The 18,048-nt window shown below is 32.1% G+C and overlaps 1 protein-coding gene across 1 annotated transcript in view; it reads right to left on the reverse strand.

Annotated features, from left to right (window-relative positions):
* TM9SF2 (transmembrane 9 superfamily protein member 2) overlaps positions 1-18,048 on the reverse strand; it is a 111,746-nt gene that overhangs the window by 56,961 nt on the left and 36,737 nt on the right. Inside the window, exons 4-7 of the mRNA XM_085807092.1 lie at positions 17,287-17,414; positions 14,800-14,929; positions 6,836-6,981; positions 4,849-4,966 (exon numbers count right to left, since the gene is read on the reverse strand). Of these exons, the coding sequence (XP_085663218.1) occupies positions 4,849-4,966; positions 6,836-6,981; positions 14,800-14,929; positions 17,287-17,414 (522 nt within the window). The remainder of the gene's footprint in view (positions 1-4,848; positions 4,967-6,835; positions 6,982-14,799; positions 14,930-17,286; positions 17,415-18,048) is intronic.

Below are 18,048 nucleotides of genomic sequence, written 5' to 3' on the forward strand. Positions count from 1 at the left end.
GGTACTAATATCATACTACTATGTTACTACTAACATATATTATCATATCATACTACTATCATGTTAAGTACTAATGCCATATTACTATCATGTGATACTGTGAAGGTTTGGTACCGAAAGCTGAAAAACAAGGACTATGACATACATAAAGCAAAGCCCTGGCCAGCCTACCGGCTGTTGGTGAGAGCTGCCTGCGAGAACTAGTGGAAGAAAATCAGTATGCAACAATTTGAGAGCTTGTTAAGGAGTTAGATATTAGTGCCATGTCTATTAGTCGCAATATGCATCACATAAACTTGATGTACACGTTCAATTGCTGGGTGCCACATGAGTTGACTCAAGCAGATAAGGACAGTGTGTTCCAGCCTGCACTAATCTGCTAGAGAATATCAACACAACAAAATTCTGGACTAGATCATCTCTTGTGATAAAAAGTGGATTTACTTCAACAACACAGGCCAAAAAGGGGGTTGGTCTGCACCCAGTGAGCCCATCGGTAGCATCGCAAAGTGTTATTTGACTAACAAAAAGATCATGCTTTGCATCTGGTGGGATTGCCTCGGTATTTATCCACAAAGTGTATCTGGAAAAAGGTTAAACGCTTGACAGTAAGGTGTATAGCGAGATGCTAGTCCATGTTGATGCTGTTATCAAGGAAAAATGCTGAACTGACTTATGGCGCAGAAAGGTAATGTTCCATTAAGATAATGCAAGATCACATGTGTCTAATTCACCAAGTGGACTTGAATGGGATCTTTTGCCACACCCACTATATAGCCCCAACATCGCTCCTTCAGACTTCTAACTTTTCTCACAACTGCAGCTAGGTCTTCCTCGTGCTAGCTTCCATTCTGCACAGGCGTCGAAAATGAGGTTGATCTGTATTTGGACTCACGGTCACCAAGTTTCTGGGACAAAGGCTTTGAAAAACTACCAAAACATTGGCAGAAAATCACAAGATTTGGGTGGTGATTACTACCTACACTAAAGGTACTGCTTTCATACTTTTTTTTTCTTCCTAATTTTATTAAGAACTTTTTTGCAGAAAACTTTTGTTACAACCAGATATTTAAGGTCTTGTACTTTACTACCAATTTTATGGCTAACTAATGACAGCTTGGTATTTCAAAACATCTCTTTACTCAAAGACCTGCTATACATCTAGTAGTAATTGTTACATGCTAAATGCATTTAACAACAAATTACCTGCAAGAGTTAATATATATATACAGGAAATATACTTTAAAGAAAGAATAATTTGACTGGAAAGAAATTCACAGCTTCTAATGCACTGGCAGATATAAAATCAACAAAATGTTAAAAGAATGTCATATCAACATATCAATAAAATATGAAGGAAATTTAAATACTTGTTAATATGCTATTCATATACTGCCAAGTGAAAGTAAAATGAACTTTTCCACAAATATACATATTTTGAGAGTACCTGAATTCTCTCTGCTGATGAAGTGGACTTACAAGGCTTTCAACTATGGGGTTGTTCAGAAAGAAATTTCATTTTTTTTTCCAATGGACGGCTTAGGTGCATTTTTTCTCAGAAACTGCACACTTCAGCCCCATAGTCATTACGTATTTTGGCAGCTGATATAGCAAGGCTTGCTTGTGAAAAATTTTGATAGATTCTACACAGCAGTTTTTGGTTGGTGTCCTTTTAAATATGAAAAGTGAAAAGCAGCATTTTTTGCATATTTCACTTTTTTACTATCAAAATGGTAAAAATGCTGTTCAAGCAAGGAAAAAATTATCTGATGTGTATGGAAAGATGTATTGAGAAAACGCCAGTGCCAAAACTGATGGAAAACGGGGAATAACAACTCGTGAGATTGCTGAGAGATTAAATTTATCAAATTCGACCACTCATGATCATTTGAAATGCCTATGTTCAATCTCAAAGCTCGACATATGAATCCTCAATGTTCTCAAAGAAAAAAATTTGTGCCGTCACATTGATGTTTGTGATTTGCTTCACAAACATTAAAAAAAATTATCTATTTTTGAAGTGTTATGATCAGTGGAGAGGGGAAGTAGGTAGTCTACTATAATGTTAAATGCAGAAGATCATGCAGCAAAAAAAAAAGAGACGAAACCGGTTCAAAGCACTTCGAAAGCCGACATTCGTCAAAAAAAGGTGATGCTATTCGTTTGGTGGGATTTAAAAGGAATCTTTTTCTTAAGCTTCTACCGGACAACATAACGATTAATTCTGAAGTGTACAGTCATCAGCTGGACAAACTGAAAGATTCACTTAAACACAAAAGGCCAGAATTGATCAACAGGAAAGGTGTAGTGTTCCACCAATAATGCTAGACCTCATACAAGCTTCGTAACTTGTGAAAAGCTTTTACAGCTTGGATGGGATATACTGCCACATCCACCATATTCTCCAGATACGGCACCTTCTCTTTATTATTTGTTCCAGTCTCCACAGAATTTTTTAGACAGTAAAACCTTTACTTCAAATGAGAAGGCAAAAAATAACCTGGATCAGTTTTTTGCCACGAAAGACAAAAAATTATGAGCGTGGAATCATGCTATTGCCATAAAGATGTCAAAAGGTATTGGACCAGAATGGAAAATATATAATTCAATAAAATATTTATTCACTATATGAAAATCTTTCATTTTCATGCGGAAAAAAAAACGAAATTACTTTCCAAACATCCCAATATAATATAAATGACTACAATCACAGAAAAATGAATTTTTGATGCTAAATTACAGCATTTGATTTTATACCACAGTTACATTTAAATATTTTCAAAAATTCATGAACGAATAGAAATCTGATGTATTTTCACAAAGATGGTTTGAGGTAAAAAGCAAGAAGGAATACCAGCACAGATAAACTAATATAATGGTATAAAGGAAGTTCCTTGAATGGTGAACAAAGTATCAGGTAAAAGTGTTATAAATAATACAGCGAATAAGCCCCGATTTCAAAATTAAATATCTCTACAACAAAGATCTATAGAATTATGCGGTAAACTGTACATTCATTAGCAAAACTGTAAAAATGGTGTACAAAAATTTAGAAAATTTAGTTACGAAAATCGTTAACAGATGACGCTCTGCGCTAAAATCTCTTTTCCTAAAAAGAGTAAAAAAAAAATAATAAATAAAGTGAAGCAGCCTTTGCAATCAAAATACAATTTTTTCAAAATGATCACCGTTAGAAACAATGAAGTGGCGAACAATGAAATTTGACATCACGTCTTGCAATGTATCAAGGGAAATGGAGTAACATGCAACACCAATCAACAATTCAAGCTCATCTAGAGTAGCGGGATTGTTTCGATAGACAGTGTCTTTTAATGCGCCCCACAGAAAGAAGTCACAAGGACTCAAATCCGGAGAATATGGAGGCCAAGCTATTCCTGTGTCAGTAAGTTGCAGATAATCTAACGCAATTACTCTATTCCCAAAGTATTCATGAAGAAATCGAAAAACTTTATCTGTTGGATGTGGTCGAGCCCCATCTTGCATGAACCAGTCGATACCTGGTCGATCCTCCAACGCTAGTTGAGTGCTGACAAACTGTAACGTAACATTCCGTAGCTATCGTTTCTCGTACGAAAAAGGGTCCGAGCCTCTGGCGCATACCGCAGCCCGTGCAGTAACTTTAGGCGAATGCAGTGCTTTTTCTTCACACGAATGAGGATTTTCAGAACCCAAAAATCTCCAGTTTTCTTTATTAACGATTCCATTCAAATGAAAATGTGCCTCATCTGTGAACCAGATGCAGCTCACATGAAATCTGTCGTTGTCAACCATTGTTGGAATCTGATTCGCAAAGTCAACCCTTTGTTGCACAGTTTTCATGGGTATGGCCTGATGACTTTGGATTTTGTATGGAAACAGCCGTAGGCTATTTTTTAATTTTTTTTTGCGTGCTCGTGTACTTCAAACCTGTCTCTGATGCAATCCGTTGGATGCTTTTCCTAGGATTTTACTTTACAATTCCAGAAACTTTGGCTGCATTTTCAGGAGTGACTACAGTTTGCCTAGGCCAAATATTTCCCTTTCAATCATCAGCCCCGCTGCCAGTCCGTTCAAATTTCGCGAAGAGCATGCAAATGTGTTTTGCATAGGGTTCAACTGGAACATTGAATCGGTTTTGAAAATTGCGACGTGTTGCCGTAGGACTGTGTTCTAATCGGTGAAATTGCAGAACCAAAAAAACATGTTGTTCAATGGAATACATTATTTTTCACTTTCTACGCTAGCCTTTTTTCACTAGCTAACACTCGTACTGATCATTTTCGAATTCGAAGCCCATTCTTAAAAGCTATTGATAGGTCATTGTGATCAGAGCGCCATCTGTTAACGACTTTCGTAACTAAATTTTCTAATCTTTTGTACACTATTTTTACAGTTTTGCTAATAAAGGTACAGTTTACCGTATAATTATATCGATCTTTGTTGTAGAGATATTTAATTTTGAAATCAGAGTTTATTCGCTGATCATCCTGTATTAAATTCTGAATAAAAGTCCCCATTTTGCTGTAAACTATTGACTTGTTTATTTATTTCAGAAAAGCAGTTGTGAAGAGATATAACACGTCAAAATTGGCACACTATTAGACAACATGCTATATTAATTTCATTTTTTCATAATGTATATCTGATAAGGACGTAACTATTAAAACTACCACATATTACAACAAAATTAAGATGAATCAAATGCATCTTTCTTCATCTGAAACGTTAATTTCATTTTAACATGGGACTGTCATTGGACATAAAATAAGGTACTCAGGAAAACAAAGGAAAAGAAACTATAAAACTGAAAAACATGAGCTGATGGAAAAGAAAGTATGTATTACTTACAATAAAAGACACTGAATAAGTATAGTTTATGGTGATAACATCTTTAGGATCTAATTTATTTGGAATATCCATAGGTAAGAGATCATTACCACAGTTCTTCTCATCTTGATGTTTGATGCTAAAATATTAAAAAAAAGGAAAAATAGTTTTGAAAATAGCATATAAACATTTGGTCAGATTGTATTATTTAGTGAGGCTTTCAATCAAAGTACAAATACCTTTAGGCATGAAAATTTAAGGAATTTTTAAAATTTCCATTACTGATTTATCACCATTAAAATTTCCCTCCTGCCATATTGGAAAATTTTAAAAAATATCAAATTAAAACATTTAATAATAAATGTCAATTATAAAATGTCATAAATCTGCTTAAAATTGTCAGACATATCTTCTCCATTCATTGCTAAAACTGCTGAATGAGAGGAAAGTTATCCTTTTATGATTTCATATACTATAAGGAATATTCAACAGTTTTGTGTTTGCTTGATTTAGTGAAAAATTAACCAAAGAGGCTTAACAGACATTTAATCACGCATTTAATGAAAATATAACTTTAGCCAAAAAATTTTACCAAAACAAAATCAAAAACATACCTATATGTGAAACCACACACAGATTTCATACTATCAGAGAGTAAACATTTCAACCACATTACATTGTCACACATTACACAGAGGAAAGAGTACTAAAAGTATGACACACTGAATAGCACACATAGCTTTTCAAAAACTCATTTATTGCATTCATTAGGTAGCAGTACACAGGACTGTCTACTGTCGTGTTTAGTCATTTTATTTTTGTTGAATTAATGGAAAAAAAAAGGTTTAGAAGCACTGCGTTGTCTCTTTTAGGAGTACAATCTTGAACACAATGAAGAAGCAAGTTGAAAGATACGTAGTGTTCAATTTCAATAATGCTATATCATGGAACTGATGTAGAACAGTCCTGTCAGTATTAATTTTGGCATTTTCATAATGGAGACAACCAATTCAAAGATTTCTGAAACTGATAAAATAATGAAATTTACCAACATTGAAAAAATTGTGGCAAATTATTGTGGAAAGTTGGAATTTTCAAGACAAAAGTGAAGAGGCAGATTCAAACTTAGAAATTTGTGGTAAATATAGACATGGGTTATCAGAAAACAACAAAATTTTAAAAAAAGGAATTAGGCTCCACACCCTGCCTGAAAAAACTGCATCCAGATTTCTGCATCTAGTGGTAACTGGCATTCACAAATGGGTTCTCTACAAGGTGCCTGATAGAATGCATCCAAATTTTCATAAAATGAGAAATTAGTTCTGTACAAAAACCGGTTGAATTAATCATCATACAGAATTGTCTGTAGGCTAAAGAAAATGTCTATGATCCACTGTAAATAGAAGATTACATCAACAAGATTTTTTGCTAAATACTGCATTTTATTGCCAGCTGGTACTATCAAAATATAGAGATGTACTGCCAGTAACTGGACCATATTCACAGTTCCTCAAAGAAAGTACTTGTTCCCAATAAATCATTAGAAATTATTTCATTACAACACACAATCCATACATCTGTCCACACCTAGAAAAAGTTACAGAAGTTTGGGTGGAAATTCTTATTGTATCTCCAGTAGCCATGGATTAGACAACCATCTCTCTCGGTTATCACAGAATTGATTTAAGGGATAGGAACACAACAATATCAAGTGTCTTTATAATAAACTGCAAACATCTTTAACAGCACAGAAGAAAAATTCTGCAAGAAGGAAATGGAAAAATAACACAGTAAGCTGTAAATAAAATTTTTTTTAAAAAAAATTATTATAAAACATTAGCAGCTGTAAATAAAAAAATTTTAGCAGCAAGCTGTCAATAAAAAAAAATGATTATAAACCAGAATAAGAAAAAATAAACAAAATAATAAGATTCTTTCATTGAAAGCCAACAGAAAATACATTTGAAAACAAGTCCTTAAACTAGGAATATATTATATTTACAAATACCTCCTTGGTCTGACTTTCACTCTAACAATTCTGCCTCCTTTATCTCTGAAGCCAACTCCCCATGATTCATCTTCACCACTATGGTACATGATTTTTATATCCACATGATTAAAAAGATAAAATGTATCTCGCTTTGAGAATGCAGTCTGCAAATAAAGTGATCACAATACTTCACAAAACTCGAGACTTTAATGAAACATTAGATCATCTTTCATAATCTATTATACACTATTTAACAAATCATGTGCAACATTATACAAATTAGAAAATATTTAATTCGTTTCTATGAGTATATTTTATAAAAAAAGCAAACAAAAATATCATTCACATTTTATAAGTACATGAAACAAATGAAAACCATTTACTAGAAGACATGAAACAGAACAAATATTTCACCAAAAACTCAAAATACATAAATTAATAATTATTTATATATTCTTAATACTAACAAATTATTTACTCTTTTTACAAGAAATAGCATGTATATAGACAGGAAGCAAAACTTAATAAGGTTGAATGAGTATGCATTAAATGAAAAATGTTGCATTAATGTGCAGAGTCAAATCAATAAAGTATAGCAAAGCATTCTGTCAAAAGTCCTTGACCCCTATTTCCCATGTACTTTTGGCAGGATTATGACTTCAAGACACCTATGACCTGAGGCTTAGGCCTTCAAATCTTAAATAGAAGTCTCAGAGATAGGAAGTTTATACCGTGATACGCCTGCAGCAGAGTGAAACATAACCTATTTAAATGGAATCTATAATTAGGCAAAAACTTTGGGTTTCCAAAATGGATTTTGCTACTACCGAGACATTAGTAACTTTTTCATGAGTCCACTGTCAGGGAAAACAGATGCATCATTTAGTCTATTGACTGATCAGCATTATCTAATGTAATATGATGTCAGTTCTCAATATTACAACAGTTGAAGTACAACTTCAAATGCAGTTCTATGTGGCAAGCAAATACTTGGAAATATGCTATAATAATAGCTCCATTATTTCATATGGAAATAATACATATACCTCACTACCAAGATAATGACTTACAAAAGCCAAATATATTAAATGGCAAAAAATGGAACAAGCTAATGAAATGCATCTTCAGTATACTGTGGATCTTAAAAAACAATCTGTATCAGACATAAAAATTGCAAGTAATCCTTAAACAGCTTGTTTCATGAAAGAGAACACAAATGAGAGCTTTCTTTCAATTGCAGGATACTGACTGCAAAATATTCTGATATATTCACCTTTTGGTAGCTCTATTAACAGAAAGAGTAAACGAAAAAAAAAAAGCTCACTGGATCAATATAATAAAAAAAAAAACCTCAGCTGAAAAATAGTTTATCTAAAAAATAAGTATTATATACTTAATTTCAAAAGGAAATTCATTTTATTAGTCAACTCAGCACTGGAAAAGCATATTTGCACACACATGAAAAAAAAAGAGTAGTATTCTGTTTTATGTTTGAGTAAAAAAACTTACCCAACATAGAAAAAATAATACTCTACGAAATAAAAAGAGGCTGTTATTAAGAACAATGAATGAATCGCAATGCTGAAACATAAATGAAATTTCACATTCAGAGATCCTACATGACAGATTGGTTTGACGTAAACTAATTCATGATATCCCCCTAGACAAAGACTACAAATTAGAAATCCGTACATTTTAAAGAAAGTGCTAAAAAAACGGCAACTACTCAAGCCAATACTTTAGCTAGGATTTAATCTGGAGAGAAGCTGTGGCTTTTATCTGAAACAAACGTTTATGTTATTGTATTTTAATTATGAACTAAAACTTCAGCTTTTGAGAGGTTGCAGCCCCTTCAGCTTCCTCCTACATACAGTCATGTCTTAAGCTAAATTCTTGAGGTTAAAGTATCAAGGGGAAAAAAATCAATGAAAACATCACAGTTTCAATACAAGTTCTTTAAATATTATGTTTGAACTACTTTATATTCAATTTTGCATTATTTGTTGTTCAGTGTAATTTAGTTCATTAAATTAAATTTTATACAAATTATTTCCTTACACCATTTTCTATTAATGTAATTCGTACAATTTTTCTTTGAATTAGGAGTCTGAAATGCTATTTTGCAGTTTATACTTCAAAGTAATATTTTTCATATTCAAGCAACTGTGATTAGAAAGGTTCTTTTCAGTTCTTGAATAATTTTAATCTACATAGAAGTACTAATCTTCAGCATTTGATTACTTCTAAAATGTATATAGAATACCCCCAGAAAGGAAAAGCATATTATGTGTAATCACTCTTTAACTCCTGATGATTTGCAGAACTTAAACTGCCTGAGAGGCATGACTGCTTTTATTTGGTCATGAGATTTTTTTTCTCACTTAATATCTTGATATTCAAAATAATTTGCTTTCTTATGATCTTTAAAAAGGTAAATATAATTCCAATTGATACAAAATTATGAAAGCAAAAAAAAAGTATTTATAAAAGTCTTTTAATAAATGCTGTTTAAATACAGCTCTTCTTGAGTAGATCAAATAAGCTCTCACACTTTTATACTTGAAAGGTAAAAGAACTTTTTCTCTTCAGAAATGTTCTTCCAAGTGAGGAGGAAGATTGCGATAACTATGTTGCGCTTAGAAAGAGAAGTGAAAAAGAAGGATTAGCCTACATGGGACAAATGAACACAATAGAGATGGGAAGGTAGCTGAGTGGGGGCCTTAGTGATGGACAATAAGGGAAGTGACCTTAATGTGTGAATGTAATGTAACAGCTAAAAATAACATGCAGTAAAGAAAATGTTTATGAATTACATTTAAGGTTATATGATATCACCGGTTCACTTGTCATCTATGAATTATCATTTGGTGCACTGATGTTCTCATGATTACAGCACTTCTGATTTGATACCGATGTATGAATATGCTTCAATATTGTTGTTATATCATAACCCTAGCACATGCAGGCCGTCATTCATGCTAAACAGTTTTACTTCAATTCCTCTACAGTTACAACATTCTTGTCGTGGTTTAATAATGAGATTACACTAAATAATTCAACTGTAAAATTGATAGATTTTTATTTCAAATTTTAACGAATAATTATAGAATTTGGGGATATTTATTTTGGCTATAAAAACATGAAATGTTACGGTGGTTGTAAATTTTGAGACATGAATCAGTTTGCTACATATATCATGAAGCATTTTGAGTAAAGTTTGGATTAAACAGTGTATAAAAATAATTTTCCTTACTGAATAAACCTATCCTTAATGTAATAAAACATTAAAAAAATACTAGCAATATGCACGTTTTCAGAAATAATCTCACATGCACAGCTATTATAATATTCCATTCCAGAATAAATTTCTAAGGAATATAATAGACAAAGCAAAGAACAGAATCATTAAAATTAATTTACTTTCAATCAGTTTCAAAAAATACACAATAATAGTTTTAAAAGCGTATCAAACATTTAAAAGTATAAAAACTATACACATATTTTATTTACAAAGGTTTTCCAATGCCTATACTGTTTGATTATACCTAAGAAATTCATAAACCTGTTTAGTATTGGAAGAAATAATGAATTCTTCAGAAGAAGAAAAGGTTTGAGGTATTTTTTGCAAAGACTAAATTTTCAACACTGTCGTATTGGGTGTCGCATACGACTACTGTCCATAACAGCTTCATTCATGGTAATATTTCCCTTTTATATCAGGTGCCCTTAATGAGGCATGGTTTTGTCTTATTCCACAGCAAAAGCTATCAAACTTAAATCTACGAGGCCTGCTCTGTTTATTTAGTCTCCTGTTGAGTTACTGAGCAATGCCAAGACAATGAATAACAGGGTTCCTGTTCTCTGAAACTCTCAATGCCAAGTCCTATCAAGATGCTGCCTAGAAATTCACTGCCTACAGCAGGAAGATGATTGTTATGCTCGTATATGGCAAGATAGTGAAAAATATACAGCAAATTTCACCATAAAGATCCTGCAGTAGTTTTTGATCACAGAATTGCATTTAAAGATTATGACCAATGAGATTTCCCATTCTTGACTAGAAAAGACTTTTTTTTTAGAAGATAATTAAAGCAAACCTGCTACATAAGCAATACGTTTATTTTGGAACTGCTGCACACATTACTATCATCCACAAAATAAAGATAAAGAAAAGCCTCTTAAGGATCCTGAGAACACTACGAATCATGAAGCAAATGCATTGAACTGGAGGAATATCATTCCCAATATGTTGCAGACAAAGTATGCCAAATAATTATGTACAATTGATGTTTCTACAAAGGATTCAGTTTTAAAGTGAACACGTATATTATGTTGCAACATGCCTCATATCTCACCAGACTAACCTCAAAATAATCCTAGAGGTGCGTGCTTTTTTTCTTTCCTATTTTCTTTACATACAATTTTAAATTGATTATGAAAACACTCACTGCAAGTTCCTCCCCATTTGCAATTATCTTAAATATATATATATATATATATATATATATATATATATGACATAATACTTCTTACTTGAGCAAAAGACAAAACACCTTTGCATTTATTAATTATTGTTAATTGAATGGGGGTTGGTTTGTTTCCCATGAAAAGTCAACCAATTTCCGATCAATGACAATAATTACTTGGTTTATTGATTAATTTTCATTTTAAAAGTTTCCATTTCTATTTTTCATAATTCAAATTCAAGTTTCTTTTTAAAAAAATCTTTGTTCGGAATTTAATGTCAATGCTTCTGGGTACTCCATTCAGATACAATTCTACTAACTTTATATAAGGAGATAATATACTCAGTATTCCATTAGTAAATAAATTGTTAAGTTATTTTGAAGCTATTTTGCAAGTATTAAGAAATTTTTTTCAATTAATTAATTAGATCTTTGATATATACATCTATACAGAGAGAGAGAATATTTGAATACCAATAACTCCACATAAATATCAAGTTCAAGAGAAATATTCCAGCTTGATACACTCTTTGCCAGCTGGAAGCAGATGGAATGGCTTTCCCTTCTTTTATTGTTTCCTGCAGTGTTACTTGACAAAGAGTTACTGTAATTTTAAAGCTCAATTTCCAGATGTATGCCACATTGAAATTAAAGTTTCTATTGCATCTTCATCTCATGGCAATTTCTAATGCTTCCCCATTTTTAAAGCTCCTTTTCTGGAAGGATTTGTTGATGATTTTAGCTATATGTCCCATTCGGTTACTGAGTTTCCATGTTCCATGGAGCATTTTACAAAAAAATGTTCTATTTGCAATGGTGTTTTGCCTGGCAGAGAGTTTATATCTTTCTTTCTTATGCTCAGAAATTCTTAGAGATAATTTTCCAGTTGTCAAACTGATACAGTAACTTTTCATGCTTGTTGGATCTGTTTTGCTGGCATCCGATATGTCCATTCTTAACAACTTAGAGTACAATGGATTAGGGGTAAAGGCAAGTTTGCATCAAATTTTCTAAAATGATGCATCACATAATGACGTACTAGGGAAATCTTCCATTGAATTTACTTTAATTTGGTTCTTGTGCACACAGAAAATTTTACTTTTTCTAAATTAACTGCATAAAATTTTTCTATTGATGTTATTGAAAAGTTTTAACAAAGATAAGGTATTTACTGTTTGTTTCAGTTTGTAGAATGGACATATTCCATTTTCTTAGAGCTTTGGTGTACAACAGAATTCTTTAGCCCATAATAAAGATTATTGCTGGGTTATCACTTAATTTACGACATACTGGAGTCAGAAAACTTTCACCAGCTCTTAAGACTGGATTATTTTGTTTACAACATAGCACAGTAGGGCTGTTCAGCGACACTAGCACTTGGGCACTGTTGGGCACAACAGTTCTTGAGGAGATCAAGATACAAACAGCTAGTATTTTCATTGTTGATTGTAAGCTGCAGGTTAGGGTAGTTTCCTGGGATAAGCGAAAATAATGTTTTAAGTCCATCTTCTGAATATTTTTCTGGAACAAAGATATCTTCCAAAAAATGGAAATTTAGTAAAAATAAAGTTTTTTATACAAAAGATATCAATACTCCCATGGACATCTTCACCTATTCTGACTGAAAGTTACATGCAACACAGAAAATGTTGTTTTAACTAAATTACCCCAGAAACCTGTATTTTGGAAGAGATCTGTCCTATAGAAATTTTCAAAAGATGAACTCAAAGCACTATTTTTGTTTATCTCAGAAAATTTCTCTAGCCTACAGTTTATGATCAATAAAAAGGTTAAAAGGATTCAGTTTCTTGATCTGATCTTAAGAACTGGCAATAGTCTTCAGCCTACGATCTACAATAAACCAACTGGCAACCTAGTAATAATCTTGTAAGCTTCTTTTTCATTTCATTCACATAAAATCACTCTTTTTATTCAACATGAGTTGAAAAATGCTGTTGTATACCTAAACTTTAAAAAAAATCAATGAAAGTATATTTATAAATTGCAGTAAATAAGAAACCTTAACAACTTTGTTGAAAAATTTATCAATACAATCAACTGACATATTTCTGCATTAACATGGAAAAAGCAAATTTGCTACTGCCAAGAACCAGACAGAAGTAGATTAAATGAAGCAATCCCTATTATGCAATTATGTGATGCAACAGTTCAGTTTTCAAAAGATTTGGGTACAAACCTTCCATAACCACAGTTCCATCCATCTGGAAATTGTTAACAATGGACAAATCAGACAGCAACAAAAGATACACCAAGTATGCATACCACCTCCATCTATGATGACGAAATCAGTGTACTGATTCAGTATCTAGAAAATTATCAATAAAAACTGCTGAACAGGAGAAAGACATTTAAACCCTCCAGCAACCAATACAGCAATGAAAGTAACACATCTTCACGAAAATACTCCTTGGACCATCCAAAACTTGATACCCTGAATGACAATGCTAAAATGATCAACAGACCTCAGTATAATTGCAGTCTTAAAATTATAAAAGCATTAGGAATTGCTATGAGACCAGGCTACAATAGTGACCTTCCTTTCAATTTGTCATACAGCTGTGGCTGTCAAGCTTCAAATATACAGTACATTTATGTCAAAAACACTATGAAGGAAATAGCAATAAAAGATCTTCTTGATGAAGACATTTATTCCAATTCCAGATTATGAAGCAGACTGGCTGTCTATAAAAGCTTCTAACTTATTAATGCTCAAATGAGTTTTTTTAGAATTTCAAACTAAAATATTTTAACTCAATTTAACCAAGTGCCTTAAATTCTTCATCATATCAACATTATCCATTAATATTTACAACACAAATGCACATTTCGTTTAATATTTAAAAGTTATATAAATAGATTAACCAGTAGAATTTTATAGCAGATCAAGTAAGTTTTTAATTTTTAACCCATGTGCTCACTACAATGACCATGCATGACTTTCTGCTGCAAAAATAATTTTGCAATAATCAAATTTAAAAACACACTTCCATAGTTTTCAAAATTTAAGTTATCTTCTATGCTTTTGAAAGTCTCAATAAAAAATAATTAGGAAACTATCACATTTTACGACATAGTAAAATATACTACATTTTTACATTTCAACAAAAGTTTGACAAAGAGAGAAAGGAACAAATGTTCTTTTATTATTTATGTAGTGTTGACCACTATTTAAAGTCATCTTTGATACCTTGGTACCTGATTTAAAAATTGCACATTTGTATTTCTGTCAGGGAGATAATAAGGCTTCAATGAATAGAACAGAGTTATATAATATTGGTTTATTTTCATTTCCAAACTCACACGTATGAAAACATACTAGGTATGTTTACTAAAGGTAACTTGAATGAATTTTTATTTAATTATGGTATAACCTAATGAAAAAATTTTTTTTATTGCTTAGAAAGCACTGATTAATATATTTTACTGAAAGGCTTTTACTCCTTTTATTTCAAATAATTTAAACATATGATAGCAAAATTTAAACCCTGGACTCACATTCATTACACAGGCATCCTTTGGCTGCTGGGCTGAATTAACGTAGCACCCCATAGGAAAGCCAGTAGAACAAAATTGTTGATTTCCCTCTACAAGGTAACACCATGTAACTGGCATATTATCGACAATCCTGGGGAGAAAAAAAAATCCATTGAATACTTTGGAAAATATATGCATTACTTCATAAAAACGATATTAATAAAGTGACAAAGGACCCAAATTACAGTAAAACAAACAGGTCAGATACCATCAATATGATTCAACAAAAATTAGTTTACCTTTTTATTTATTAAAATAATGTCCGTGAAATGTCATTTTTTTTTCACTTACAAGAATATGAAATGCAGTATCCAGAAATAGATAATATTCATTGTTTTGAATCCCTGTGCTGATGTATTCACATCAGCACAGGGATTCAAAACAAAACATCATGGAAATCGCATGCAACCTTAAACTGTAAGGTTTTTTTCGGGAGGGGGGGGGGTTCACAAAAGGACCAAAGCACTAGCTTCCTCACCTCCTATTAAGTACACAGCTTACAAAGATAAACATAAAAATTCCACCAGATGCTGGAGGAAATGTTAAGGCATGCCATCTTACAGCATTATTTACTACTCTATATTTGACAATAGTCCTGAATTAATAGCATGTTTTACTCAACAGTATCTAAAAAACAGCTTATATCCAAGGCCTTAAAAGGCCACTAAAACATAAAACAAATCAGTGTGGATCAGATCAATGGCTGTATGTTTGATTTATTTTTAAGATTCAGTGGTTTACTTTTAATGAATTATTTAATGAAGTTTATATACATTAACAATTAAAAACTGTTATGGATAAAAAAATCACCTATCTATGGAAAACATACAAATAACGTATTTACTTAATTAATGTCAACTTATTTGTGCATCTCAGAGGAGATGAATGCCAGTAAATCTTCAGTTAATTTGAAATGAGCAATGTGAGCATTATTGAACTAAAAGTCACCTTTTCTTTTGTCCTGCTGCTTCTATGTTGTTGTTGTTGGTGGTGGTGGTGGTGTTGGTGGTGGTGGTGGTGGTGGTGGTGGCAGTGGTTGAACTCAATGCTGAGAGAATGGAAATTTCTCAATTATCTCAACTTCTGGGAGTGCACCTCATGTAGTGTTTTGGCAACAGCATAGTAAATATTGTTTTGGTTCTCAATTGTGGTAAGCAATCACGTGATCCCCTTCCCAGCTGCATTCTCACAAGTAAATATTTTACTTTTATATAGAGAGATATCTGGGAAACTGCAAATTCCGCTTTTTTTTAACTATCATTTTTATAAGCAGTGCTATTGATGGAAATGAAGCTGTTATCTATATAATAGGGGAACCATAAAGTAATGTCATTTCTGCACATGTCGACAACAACATGCTAAGGGCAGAAGTGGAAGCAAATCAATGTCAAACACTCTTAACCAACCTTGGTCGACCATCCAAGAACATTTAAAGTAGAATGGAAAAATAAGCAAAGCAGGTATTTGAGTCCCCCATAATCTGTCCAAAAAGAACAAAGCCAACCTATCCATCACATGCAACGTATTGCTTCAATGGCACCATACAGAACCGTTTTTTGATTGTTTGATTAGTGGAAACAAAAAAATAAGTCTTATATGATAATCCAAAACTCGAAAGGCAGTTTTAATAGGGGTTACAAAGGGTTTACATCCCGAAAAGGCACTTCTAAATGTTTGATGGAGTATTCGCGGAAAAGTTCATTTTTAAATGTTGAAACCTAGAAAAACTATTAATGCAGACCTTTATTGTGAACAACTGCATCTAGTGAACCAATCTTTAATCGAAAAATATCTGGCGATTGGCAATGGAAAAGGCGTCAATTCTGCAACACTACAATGCAAGACCACACTATGCTAGACGAACACTGGAAAAATATAATGAAATGGGGTGGGAGGTACTGCCTCACCCACCATATTCGCCCAATATCACACCCTCAGATTTTCATTTATTCCGATCCCTACATTTTTTTAGTGACAAAAAATTTTTAAATCTGGATGATGTCCAAAATGCCATCTCGAGATATTTTACTCAAAAACTGATTTTTATCGATCTGGGATTGAAATTGGCATACTAGATGGCAAAAGGTTGCTGATAACGAGGGTGATTATATTATTGATTAAAAATAAAAACTTGTTACAAATTTATTCGTTTGAATTTAATGTAAGAAAGTGACATTACTTTCCGGTCCCCCTACTATATTAGAATATTTCCTAAATTAAGTATTTATTTAATTTTTTAAATATTTGTTTAATTTTGCCATACTTAAATAAAATTTCTTAACACTGCTATCCAATTCAATTTTCTAACAATTCTCTGAAACAAACACATCCATATAAAATGTTGACATGTGGCAAAATAGTGGAGGAAGACATTTATGTGGATTTTCCTACATCATATACCTCAGAGAATTCCTAGAATCAAGCAATAAATAAAAAAGTTTTTAATACCAATGATGCTGATAGTTCATCAACATTCCCTTTTTAAGATTAGCCAATTTTTCAACATCTTCTTTGCGATCAAGATGGTAAGTTTTCTGGCATACTCTCGCACAAGGAATATCTTTTAAAAAGCTTATCTGGAAAGGAAAAAAGGTCAACACGAAGATTTATAAATCAACTTACGTAAGTAAATATAAAACTTTCTAAAAGAAATATCATAGCTCAATAACAAAATTTATAACTTAAAATGTTCTGATAGTGAGTAAACTTTCTGCATCAACAAGAAGTGCATTTAGTTCACAAATAAAAATTATAAATCTTTGAAATTAGAAATATGCATTTAATATTCATACTGCCATTAAAATCAATTCAACAAACTTTACCTTAAATCTTATTAAGACTGGATTTGTTATTGTGGCTAAATGTTTAAGGAAAGATATGCTTCTGCAGTACTCTAAGTAAAACTCAAATACATTTATAATAGTGAAGAGGCAAGCCATCAAAACACTTCAAATCCAGAAGAAACTACCAATATTTTATGTTTTTAAACATTCACCCACAGGTAGGCCCTTTAAGATTACTTCAAAATATTACTTATCAGAAATTTTTACTACGCTCTTGAATTATTTATATAAAAATAACACCTAGACCTGTAGAGCTCAAAAATCAATGCAACTGAAAATACAGTTTCCAAATGTTTGAATTAATTTCATTTACTATTATCCAATAACCTGTGTCCAATAATATATATATCCAGTAACTTTTATCCAA

The sequence above is a fragment of the Stegodyphus dumicola genome, chromosome X1, assembly GCF_044657685.1.
Source record: "Stegodyphus dumicola isolate Sdum_Otavi_A_Nest chromosome X1, ASM4465768v1".
Classification (NCBI taxonomy): Eukaryota; Metazoa; Arthropoda; class Arachnida; order Araneae; family Eresidae; genus Stegodyphus; species Stegodyphus dumicola.